The sequence below is a fragment of the Haemorhous mexicanus genome, chromosome 27 (assembly GCF_027477595.1).
Source record: "Haemorhous mexicanus isolate bHaeMex1 chromosome 27, bHaeMex1.pri, whole genome shotgun sequence".
NCBI classification, from domain to species: Eukaryota; Metazoa; Chordata; class Aves; order Passeriformes; family Fringillidae; genus Haemorhous; species Haemorhous mexicanus.
In genome coordinates, this window is record NC_082367.1 from 5,853,833 (window position 1) to 5,865,738 (window position 11,906).

Genomic DNA, 11,906 nt, shown 5'->3' on the forward strand with positions numbered 1-11,906 from the left:
TTTATCTGTTCCAGGCTTTGTTAGTTTTAGTTTTGAGGGAGTTGGATTTTTTGTTTGACGTCTTAATTTGTCTGTCAGTCAGCAGCAGCAGGTGCAGTGCTGTGTGTGCTCTGAGTGCTGCAGGTAGTGCTGGGTGTCCCTGGGTGCAGAGGGCTCTGTCCCTGAGCTGTGGGTGCTCTGTCTCTCCCCAGAAAGCGCAGTGCTGTGAGTGCTCTGAGTGCTGCAGGCAGTGCTGGGTGTCCCTGGGTGCAGAGGGCTCTGTCCCTGAGCTGTGGGTGCTCTGTCTCTCCCCAGAAAGCGCAGTGCTGTGAGTGCTCTGAGTGCTGCAGGCAGTGCTGGGTGTCCCTGGGTGCAGAGGGCTCTGTCCCTGGGTGCAGAGGGCTCTGTCCCTGAGCTGTGAGTGCTCTGTCTCTCCCCAGAAAGCGCAGTGCTGTGAGTGCTCTGAGTGCTGCAGGCAGTGCTGGGTGTCCCTGGGTGCAGAGGGCTGTAACTGTCCCCCAGCTGTGAGTGCTCTGTCTCTCCCCAGACGCAAGTCCCGCTCTCCCTCCCCGCGGCGTCGGTCGTCGCCCGTGCGCCGCGAGCGGAAGCGCAGCCACTCGCGCTCCCCCCACCACCGCACCAAGAGCCGCAGTGCCACCCCTGCCCCCGAGAAGAAAGAGGCCACTCCTGAGCCAGAGCCCTCCGTGAAACCAAAGGAGACTGTTGTGCAAGAGGCAGCTTCAAACAGGTGAGAGCCATGCATTGCTTTTAAAAAATGGAATTATTATTCTAATACCTCACTGGAGCTGGCTTGGGCAATGCCTGCTCATCCCTGTGCCCCTGCAACAGCCAAAGCATTTATTTTAGAATCTTCAGTGAGGTTTCTTTGTTCTGTTTAGAGTTCTAAGGGCAGTTGCTTTGCTGGCCCTCTGATTTTATTGTCCTGCTCATCATTGACACTTGTGACAATGTCATCTTGACTTCCAGCTGGTTGTCATCATGTAGCCTCTATGTTACTTATTCTTTCTGAATCATTGTACCACATTCTAACTCTTTTCACAGTTCTGGAGCAGTTTGTCAGAGAATGGGCAGGAGAATGTTTGTTGTAGGGGAATATCTTGGCAGCTTCTGAAATGCAGGCTGTGGTTTGTGTATGCTTACAAATGAAGTCCTTATTTTTAACAGTGATATCCCAAAAGCTCCTAAACCTGAACCACCTGTACCAGAGACTAAGGAAACTTCACCAGAACGTAATTCAAAGAAGGAGAGGGAGCGGGAGAGGGAGAAGGAGAAGGAGAAGACTCGTCAGAGATCCCCGTCTCGGTCCAAGTCCAGGTCAAGATCCCGGTCCCGTTCTCCATCTCATTCTCGACCCAGAAGGCGCCATAGATCACGGTCAAGGTAGGGCTGAAGGTGCCACTTAATGTTGTTGGTTAGTGATGTTTTTAGAGCTGTTGAGCTGTGCATGCTTTGGGCCAAATGAGAAGGATGCATTTGGTGCATAAATGTGTTTGGGAGTGTTTGTTTGTGTTCATTTATGAGAAGATGCTCACGGTGGCCAGCACTGACCAGAGAAGGAATTCAGCTGCTTAATATTGATAATGAGAATTGTGTAGCCTTTCTTTAGGACATGGGTTCGATGCTGAAAATGCTGTAAAATATTTTCTTTACCTCCTTTTTTTATTATTCTGCTACTTAATAGAGTGAGTGATGTTGTTAAACTTCAAAGCCCTGATTGCGTCTGTACATTTGGCATCCTCACCTGAATACAGCCTTAATACAATGCAGTTGGAGGAAAGCAACTCTGCACTCAGTGCCCCGAGGATAAATTTCCTCAACTATAGAAGTTAGATAGTTGCTTTTCATTGGAATTTCTGATTGTGACAGGTCTTACTCCCCTAGAAGGAGACCCAGCCCGCGGCGCCGGCCGTCCCCGCGCAGGAGGAGCCCGCCCCGGAGGATGCCTCCCCCACCCAGGCACAGGAGGAGCAGATCCCCCGTGAGGCGGTAAGAGCCCTGCTTTTTGAGCCAGCTGGAAGTGCTAAACCTGCACAGTTAAAGGGAACTGTAGCTGTGTTAGCAAAATCCCCTTGTTCATCTCACCTTAGCAGTGGCAGGTGTGTGATTAGAGTGATGGAAAAGCTGTGGTGTCACATTTCCTGAGTGTGTTGTGGGGGAACACGGTTGCAGATGTGAAATGATTTCTTCTGAGTTAGGGTAGTGATGAGAATTCCACCTTTTTGAAAAGTGGCAATTCCAGGGCTTTTTTTCTTTTTTGCTTCTTCAAATGGCTCTGGGTAGCTCCCAGCACAGGCTGACATGATATCCCTCAGGGCTTTTTTACTTAAGTCTTAGTACTTTTCTTTCCTGACTGGGGGAAAAAAATGAGAACAAGTTGGGAATTTTACTTGTTAGGAATTTTTAATTATGACTTGTATTTCTATCCCATAAAATTAAATTTGGACTTGAAGTATGTTTCTTCTTCGTGTTCTCTCACTTAAGATTCTTCAAGATTGGCCCTTTGGTGTTGAAAGTCACATTTTTCACAGCATAAGAATTGCTGTAGAGGCAAAGTTCTTAGCTGCCTTGCAAAGTAAATGATGTGCTTTTGGCAGTGTCAAAATAGACATTTGTCTTCACGGGGAGAGAACAGATTCTGATCGTTTTCATAGGAAGAGAATCAAAGTGATGCTTCGTGTGTACAGCAGTTGTTTTTGAGGAAGGAGCACTTCTCTTCCTTTCTGTGACAAGGTGATGACTATTGCCTGAGTTTGTCAATATGTTCATTTCACACAGTTACTGGGAAAACTGTGAAAAGTATCAAACATGTATGTTGCAAGATGTACAAGAGCACCCTTTCAGCAAATGTTTATCTCACTCAAGGTAGGGTTTCTTTTTTCCAGGTTCTCAGGAATTCTGCAGCCAAAGGTGGATTCTGCAGGTACACAATTGCAACAGAACTTGCCACAAATTTTGCCGCAGAATTCTGAGGCCCTACCTTTTAAAATTGCAAAGTAAAGATGAAAAACTAAAACATAAGAGTGGATAGATGGATTCTGAATTGTTAAGTTGTTGTCTGAAATTTTCACCTCCTGGTGTAAAACATTTTAGTGTCCTTGCACACTAAGCTCTTACCCAGATCTGCTCTGGAGATCATTAAGTGACACTTGCTAACACAGACAATTCTCTTAACCACCCAGAAGTAAGAGAGCCCAACCAAAACTAATTGTTTCCAGGGGCAAAGCTTAGCTGTAGCCTGTAGATTGACAGAAAGCCAGTGAAGGTGACACTAACAATTTTTAGCTCACTATTATAATTAAGAATAACTGTGAAAGATTGGTCGTTATCCTCCTCTTCTCCAAACCCAGCGTTGCAGGCAGTCCACCATGTTTGGGAAGTGCTGTTGTCTGTGGCTCAGTGTCTGTGCTTGCAAACAACCGCAGTTCTTTGTTCTTTGTGCTGACATGTTCCCCGCTGCGGCCGGGCAGGACCTGATGTGGCCTTTGATTTGCAGGAGAAGACGTTCCTCGGCCTCGCTGTCCGGCAGCAGCTCCTCCTCGTCCTCGTCGCGCTCCCGCTCTCCACCAAAGAAGCCTCCCAAGAGACCCGTGTCCAGCCCTCCCCGCAAGACGCGCCGGCTGTCCCCCTCGGCCAGCCCCCCGCGGCGCCGCCACCGGCCCTCGCCCCCCGGCAGCCCCCCGCCCAAGCCCCGCCGCTCGCCCACCCCCCAGCAGTCCAACCGTGCCCGCAAGAGCCGCGGCTCCGCCTCGCCCAGCAGGGCTTCAGGTGAGGGAAAACCCTGGGGCTTGGTTTCCCTTTGGGACTTCTGTTCCCTCAGAGAGCACTGGGGCTTGGGTTCCCTTTGGGACTTCTGTTCCCTCAGAGAGCGCTGGGGCTCGGGTTCCCTTTGGGACTTCTGTTCCCTCAGAGAGCACTGGGGCTCGGGTTCCCTTTGGGACTTCTGTTCCCTCAGAGAGCACTGGGGCTCGGGTTCCCTTTGGGACTTCTGTTCCCTGAGAGAGCACTGGGGCTTGGGTTCCCTTTGGGACTTCTGTCCCTCAGAGAGCACTGGGGCTCGGGTTCCCTTTGGGACTTCTGTTCCCTCAGAGAGCACTGGGGCTCGGGTTCCCTTTGGGACTTCTGTTCCCTGAGAGAGCACTGGGGCTCGGGTTCCCTTTGGGACTTCTGTCCCTCAGAGAGCACTGGGGCTCGGGTTCCCTTTGGGACTTCTGTTCCCTCAGAGAGCACTGGGGCTTGGGTTCCCTTTGGGACTTCTGTTCCCCTTTTGTAGGGGCAGGAAAGCCTGAGGGAATGGTGTGAATTGCAGCTGAGCTGTTGCATTTTGTCTTGTAGCACCCAAACATAAGAGTACTGAGAAAAGAGAGTCTCCTTCGCCAGCACCCAAGCCCAGGAAAGCAGAATTGTCGGAATCAGGTACGGCTCTGGCTTCTCAGCTCTGCTACTGGGTGTGGGGTTTTTAGTCAAAAATACTTGGGCAGTGACGTGCTGAGCTCTCCAGGAAGTCTGGCATCAAAAGCAAGAGTTTTCAGAACTCTAAAGATGATCACTCCTACCGCCTCATTCTATCCAGGATTGCTTGGAGTGAAAGTTCAGCCAAAGTGTATTCCAGCCCTATGTTATCCTAAGGTTTGAGTGGGGGAAAACCCCATACCTGATGGTCTGCTGTCCATAACTTTGCTTCTGCCTGCATAAGGCAAGTCTTTATCCCTGGTGTAAGTGCCCTGTCCTTGTGTGTTCTTTCAGAAGAAGACAAAGGAGGCAAAATGGCTGCAGCAGATTCTGTCCAACAGAGGCGCCAGTACAGGAGGCAAAATCAACAGTCTTCATCTGGTATGGAGCACAGAAATTCCCAAAACTGGGTTGTAGTTTCCTTTTGCAGGAAGTAGTTAAGTTCAAATACAGATTAAAACTATTTGCTCAGTTCTCTGCAGTGCTATTGTAAACTTAATTACAGATTTCCTACTCATAATGAGGTCACTTTAATTATTGCTCAGGAAGAATAAAAGTATGACTTTTAAAGGTCATTACATCTTTTGTTAATGGGTTTGCATCTTCAAAATTGCGCTTCTAAACTCTTAACACAACGCACAAATATTGTGTGCTGTGGATTACATCATCTCTCCTTACTTTGGACTCTTTTATGCTTGAGATCAGTAAATTCACCTGGGTGTTTTTGTCCACATAGTTTCAAAAAGCAACTGCAGTTCACCTTTTAAATTATCTGTCTAGCCAAATGTATGGGGACAGTTAAGTATTCTTACCCAGTAGATTTATTTATCACTTAAGTTCAGCCAACACCTCCAGTCGATCTGCTTTTAAATTTCGGGATCTCATTTTGAACTGCAGCATTACCCTGTCAGTGACCAGTGTCACAAGGATCATTTTCCAGAGAGTGATTCTTTCTACGTTTGCAGATTCTGGTTCTTCATCTTCCTCAGAAGAGGAGAGGCCCAAGAGGTCGAACGTGAAGAACGGGGAGGTGGGCAGGCGCCACCGGCACTCGCACTCGCGCAGCCCCTCGCCCCGCAAGCGCCAGAAGGATTCCTCCCCTCGGTAACGGCCTGAACTTAGCTCATCCCTTCCTGCTATTTATGTCTGTCTCTCTGCAACTCTCACCAAATACACATCAAGTCATGCCCGCTCTGCCCAGACTTCTTTCAAGGTTTCCTTCTCATTACACTCATTTGGCAGAAATTGCTCTGACCTTTCTTTGATGGTGTTCATTTTTGCCTCAGATCCGTGGCAGATCTGTTTTGTTTTGTTTTTCCCTCCACTGCTCTCAGGATGCAGATGGAAAAGAGGTGGCAATCACCAGTGATGAAAAGGTTGGTTAGAAATTAATCTCTTAAACAGGCTGTCATTTATTTTGGCATGGATAAGCGTTTGCCATCCTTTATCCTTTAGACTTGCACACTCACAGTGAGGGAAATTTAGACTGAGGTGCTCCTTCATGTGTTGGACCTGGAACCATTTCACTAGCAAAAAAAGAAGGAGCAGCACCTGCTCTGTGTCCCTCACTGCTCACCCCTTGTTAATTCACATCAGCCTGTGACATCAGTAACTTTGATGTTGTTACATCCCACCGATGCCTGAAAACAGCTGAACACTTGTGTTCCTCAGGGGCTCCTGGCTCCAGACACCCAGCTTTGGGTAAGCAGTGTTGGGTTCCTGCTGCCACTGACTCAAAACCCTCCTGCACACTTGCAATAAGCAATTAAGATCTTGATCTTCTGGGTTGGAGTTTTCAAAACTCATTCCTCAGTTCAAGAGATACTTGAAACTACTGGAAGTAGACAATCAGTAAAACAGCAGTGACTCTTTTATTTGTGACACTTTTTGCTCTGTGTCTCTGTGTTGATGTAGAAATACAGAAAGGTGCAGGAAGCTTGATGGGTTTATTAATTGGATGTAATGACCCTTGTGCAGGCTGTAATTAAGCCTTAGCTAGCAGATACTCCCAGCACACATCATGATGTAGGAGATAAGGATGACTCCCTCACCAATGCAGACCTTCCTAATTATGGATCCTGTCAAACATTTCTATGGAAAACAGGTTGGGATTCAAAGGCTTTGATCTTGTTTTGCAACACACTGAATTCAAGTACTGCCTGTTGCATAAATACATGTTTAATTAGGACAGTTAGTACATTTGAAGGCTGGGGTTTTTTGGATCATAAAAGAACATTGTATTTTGGAGCAAACTCTTATCTATAAAAGTGTGTTTCATTGCCTTGGAGAACAATACCCAGCATATTTGAAATCAGATCTCACTTAATGTAAATGAGCTGCTTTGCTTTTTAATTGCTCTCAATTTTCCCTTATCCAGTCATTTTATCTTAATTGCTTAAAAAAAAAAAAAAGGAATATTTCACTTTGCCAATATTCCTTTCCTTTAAAATTCTATGCAAGAATGCGTTGGATTAAAATTCCCCCTTCCAGAAGTCTGTTGTAAACCTTGCAAAGCAGAAAATTGCTCATTTGGTGAACAGTTTTAATCCAGAGAGCTGCAGTTTAGCAGCCACTCTAGGTTTTTTTCCACTGCATTTCAAGAAATAAATAATTTTGGATTTCAGATGGAGCACAGTTTCACACTGTGAAGAAAATTAACTCTACCCAAGGCAAAATCAGCATGTGATCCATGGCTTCTTCCAACCATTTGGTCTTTCTCTGGCTACAAGGTGGTGGTGGATCAGGTTGTGCAGATGTGGAATTGTGTCCTGGCTGATGTGGTGGGCTCAGGGTCACAGTCACACACTCATCTCACACTCTTGAGAAAGATTCAAGTACGTTCCTTTCCACCAGTGCTCCCAGTAGAATTCCATTCTAAGGCGCATGAAGGAGCAGATTTTGTGTAGTAGAAGCAGAGCAGGAGCAGCTAGTGGCTCAGCTGGCAGTTTGCTGATCAGTGCCTGTTTCCTGCAGCAGGAGGAGGAGGAGCCCCTCGCCGCCCCCCGCGCGCCGGCGCCGCTCCCCGTCCCCGGCGCCCCCGCCCCGGCGCCGCCGCTCCCCGTCCCCGCCGCGCCGAAGGTACCGACCACGCTGGGCATCCCTGCCTGCCCTGCCCTTGGGGACTCTCTGGGCATGGGAAAGGGCCCTGCTCCCGGTTCCTTCACTGGGAAGCTGAGGGGGGTGTCTTGTGGTGGGTGTGGTGGGTGCATGGCCTGGATGTCGTTGGGTTGCTGCTGCAAATCCTGAATTGGAATTGCACAACCATGGAATTGTTTGGATTGGGAGGGACCTTAAAGATCATCCAGTCCCACCCCGTGCCGTGGGCAGGGACACCTTCCACTAACCCAGGTTGCTCCAAATTTTGTCCCACCTGGCCTTGAATGCTTCCAGGGATGGGCCAGCCACAGCCTTTCTGGATAACAACTTTTCAAGAGTTTTATTTTAAACTCTTAAAACTTCTAAAGAATTCTGGTTTAAATTTTGAGAAGTTTAAAGAACTCTAGAGTCCTTTTCCCCCTCTGCAGGGCACTGCTGACTGATTGCCATGCCTGGGTGGGCCCTGACCATTTGTTCTCTTTGCAGGTCTCCATCACCACCCCCGCGCAGACGTTCTCCCTCTCCACGGAGATACTCCCCCCCGATCCAGAGGCGATATTCCCCATCTCCCCCTCCCAAGAGGAGAACAGCTTCTCCTCCTCCCCCTCCCAAAAGAAGGGCCTCCCCTTCCCCCCAGTCCAAGCGCAGAGTCTCCCACTCCCCACCGCCAAAACAGAGGAGCTCCCCTACTGCGAAGCGGCGCTCCCCTTCCGTATCTTCCAAGCACAGGAAGGGGTCTCCTCCCAGCAGATCCAACAGGGAAACACGTTCACCACCACAAAACAAAAGGCATTCACCTTCACCACGGCCTCGAGCTTCCCACCCCTCCTCCAGCCCTCCGCCGCCGCGCCGGGGAGCGTCGGCGTCGCCGCAGAGGAGACAGTCACCCTCACCCAGCAGCAGGCCCATCAGGAGGGTGTCCAGAACGCCAGAGCCCAAGAAAACAAAGTAAAAAAAAACATCTTGTCTGCTCTGGGTTCGATGGGGGGGTTGTTGTTTAGTTGCAATGCAGTGGAAGTAGTTAAGGAATCATAGAATCCCAGAATGGTTTGGGTGGAAGGGACCTTAAAGCCCATCCAGTGCCACTCCTGCCATGGCAGGGACACCTTCCACTGGCCCAGGCTGCTCCAAGCCCCAATGTCCAACCTGGCCTTGGGCACTGCCAGGGATCCAGGGGCAGCCACAGCTTCTCTGGGCACCCTGTCTCCCCACCCTCACAAGGAAGAAGTTTTTCCCAATATCCCATCTAGCCCTGCCTCTGGCAGTGGAAGCCATTCCCCCATGTGCTGCCTGCATGAAAAGCCCCTCTCCCTCCTCTTTATAAGACCCTGAAATGCTGCATTGAAAAGCCCCAGATCCTTTATTTGCTGGCTTAAAGAAAACCTAACTTTGCCTAACTGTGAAAGGGGACAACACTTCTCATTAGCTCAGAAATAATTCCCTAAGTGACCATTCATGATAAACTGCTACAATTGTAGATATTTTTGTCTTTAGTGAGATGCTGCTTTTCTGAGCAGACTGTGAGAAGTGTGGTACAGGCTTAGGAATTTTTTCAGAAGGAAAATGTAGCTGAATGGAAAGCCTTGCACAATTAAATACCTTTGCTGTTGTCTTTTAAAGTGGCTATAACTTAGTTAAACCAGAAAGGCAGCAATCAGTTCTGAGCAGCACCAGGGTTGTTTAACAGCTCTACAGGCTGCAGTATGGATCCTCTCTGCCATTGGATTGTTTTACCTTTATCACACCAGCAAAGCAATTAATCTATTTATTTTTTTAAAACCATTTAAATCTTCTAAGTGCCGCCTGACCAAGTTAAGCTCAGCTGTTCCTTTGGCTGTTGTGTTGATGTTGCCTTGTTGTGTGTCTCACCTCTGACTGACTCTGTGCTCCCCAGGGCTTCCACCCCCAGCCCCCGGCGCGTGTCCTCGTCCCGCTCTGCGTCAGGGTCACCTGAGACAGCTCCCAAAAAACACCAAGGACCTGCATCTCCTGCCCGCTCTCGCTCTCCTTCTGCAAACTGGTCACCTGCAAAAAAGGCCAAGAGCCCAACTCAGAGCCCATCACCTGCTAGGGTATTTGTCTGCTCATAAAACAGAACTCCTTTGGGTTCCAGGGCAGGCTCTGCTTGGGAAGGCTGAGCTGCTGAGCAGCCCCAGGGTTATTCACAGGGGGAAACTGCTTGGGGTCATTCTTCGTAGTTAAAAACTTCTAAAAGCAATTTGTAACAAGAAATTTTCAAGCTTAACATCTCCAAGTGTGGGAGAAAATGGTGCTCTATAGAAAGTCAGACTTCTGGGAAGTCCCATTTCATGAGTGTACATGAGTTTTATGGTCTGCAAAGTGAGGGGGGCATGTTTGTGGTCAGTATCCTATGTGCAAACTCAGGGTATTCCCAGTGGGAGGAGAACAGATTGTTTGGTATCTTCACCTCTTCTTCTGAGGTGTTTCCCAGGGGGAGTTCCATTCTTTGCCAGAGAAGTTTGAAGCCTTAGAGATGAGTTGTAACATGGGTTGAATTATTTATTACAGAATTCAGATCAAGAAGGTGGTGGCAAGAAGAAGAAGAAAAAGAAGGATAAGAAGCATAAAAAGGATAAAAAGCACAAGAAACACAAAAAGCATAAGAAGGAGAAGGCAGCAGCAGCTGCAGTAGCTGCTGCTGTGGCTCCAGCAGACACCACCTCAGCCCAGGGAGAGCAGGAAGCAGAGACAGAACCCAAAAAGGTGAGAATTTGGGACTTTGTAAAGGGTGGGTGTGCGCTGCTCTGCCGGTGTTCTGACAGCCCTAATTCCAAAGTGAGATTTGGGGTGTGTGATTCCATGTGGGGATTTCAGTGCTGGGAGGGCTCAGCCTGGCCAGGCCTGGGGTGTTTGAAGCAGCTCTTTGTGTTTGTTTGAAGGAGACAGAAAGTGAACCCGAGGACAACCTGGATGACCTCGAAAAGCACCTGCGGGAGAAGGCCCTGAGGTCCATGAGGAAGGCGCAGGTGTCCCCCCCCTCCTAGGCCAACCCTTTGATATAATGTACATTTTATTTGGTTTGTACTCAGAATTCAATTTCAAATTGCTAAATGTGTTTGAGCTTTAGAATATAACATTTGTTGTAATAATTGCTAGGTTGAGGTTCACCATGTACAAAGGGCATGGATTTACATTACAAAAGGTGTCCACAGTGTACTAGTGACATTCTTTCATTGACAGCATAATTTCATTTAGAGTGAGACTTTTTAGAAGCAGTAGGAATTTGTTTTGGAGGTTTGAAACATGACCGTCAGTTCCCTCGTTTCTTTGAAATCCAGCAGGGCCTTGAGCAGAATTTGTGAGGGGCTCATTTGACTTCTTTTGTATCACTTACATGATGCTACTAACCTTTGTGGTTTGTAGGCTTGCCCAGGAGTAAAACCACTGCAGAATTCAAGGAAGTACATCTCTATTTTAATGCTTTCTACTGTTGCCTGTATAGTCTCCATTAAAGCCAATCAAGAATAGCAATTTAGAGTGGTACATAAATGAAAGCATGTTGTTTACCAGGACACTGTGGGTTTATATTGATGTAACATGTTGATTTGGAACACTGGAATTTCATTTGTATTTTTATGTTCTTTTTTTAAAGGGCAGTTTCCATGATCAGCAGACCCAGAAAAAAAAAAAAATAATTCCTTCAGTTCCATAAATTTTGTTTGTGAGCTGTCGTTGCCCCATTCATAAATCTTGTCTCGTTACGGTTCTTCGGAATGGTCTGAGCAACTTTCAGAGCTGTGTTCTTTGAAAGTTTAGAGGAACCTGAACTTTGGATATTGTCATGTTTTCACTGTTCTTTGTTTTTGTTTTTTTAACTAAAGCTATATAAAGCTTGTGGATTAAACAAAATAAATTTCTAAATTTAAACAGATGTTGGCTATTTTTATCTGGACGTTTGCATTTGCTAATCAGCTTTGTTTTGTGCAGGGTTAGTGACTGCTCAGAGATGAGAAAGTGTTTGATCCACTGTGCTGGCTCTGGAAAAATTGGGGCTGTTAACTGGCCTGGTGGAGCAGGAAAAGCCCTTTAATTAGTGATGCTCCTGTGGAGTTCTTGCCAAGCAGGAGCCTAACAGCCTTACCTGGGCCATGCTCTGAGAGGATGGAGAAGCTCAAACTCACTATTTGCTGTGAAAATTGCTGGTCAGAACAAGTAAAGTGTTTGAAGGCCCTGCAAGAAATGAACAGCAGGTTTCATTAACTTGGGGAAGGAGCTGTAGAGGTGTGAGAGCTCATCTGAGGAATCCTGGGGACTCCCTGCCTTTCCATAATCATGGAGTCACAGAGTGGGTTGGGACTTTACAAAGCACCCAGTTCCAAGCCCCTTTTAATCACTGGAAA

The 11,906-nt window shown here is 47.6% G+C and overlaps 1 protein-coding gene across 14 annotated transcripts in view; it reads left to right on the forward strand.

Moving 5' to 3' along the window:
• Window positions 1–11,433, forward strand: part of SRRM1 (serine and arginine repetitive matrix 1) — a 17,558-nt gene extending 6,125 nt beyond the window's left edge. For 4 of the 14 annotated variants that reach the window (XM_059868868.1, XM_059868880.1, XM_059868881.1 and 1 more), the window contains 12 exons: window positions 527–727; window positions 1,165–1,380; window positions 1,867–1,986; window positions 3,494–3,765; window positions 4,333–4,413; window positions 4,744–4,830; window positions 5,415–5,553; window positions 7,423–7,527; window positions 8,032–8,493; window positions 9,440–9,617; window positions 10,075–10,269; window positions 10,446–11,433. In XM_059868868.1, coding sequence (XP_059724851.1) covers window positions 527–727; window positions 1,165–1,380; window positions 1,867–1,986; window positions 3,494–3,765; window positions 4,333–4,413; window positions 4,744–4,830; window positions 5,415–5,553; window positions 7,423–7,527; window positions 8,032–8,493; window positions 9,440–9,617; window positions 10,075–10,269; window positions 10,446–10,550 — 2,161 coding nt within the window. In that variant the 3' untranslated portion in view covers window positions 10,551–11,433. The remainder of the gene's footprint in view (window positions 1–526; window positions 728–1,164; window positions 1,381–1,866; window positions 1,987–3,493; window positions 3,766–4,332; window positions 4,414–4,743; window positions 4,831–5,414; window positions 5,554–7,422; window positions 7,528–8,031; window positions 8,494–9,439; window positions 9,618–10,074; window positions 10,270–10,445) is intronic. The other 10 variants (XM_059868869.1, XM_059868870.1, XM_059868875.1 and 7 more) reach the window with 10 other exon arrangements.
• The last annotated feature ends 473 nt before the right edge of the window (window positions 11,434–11,906 follow it).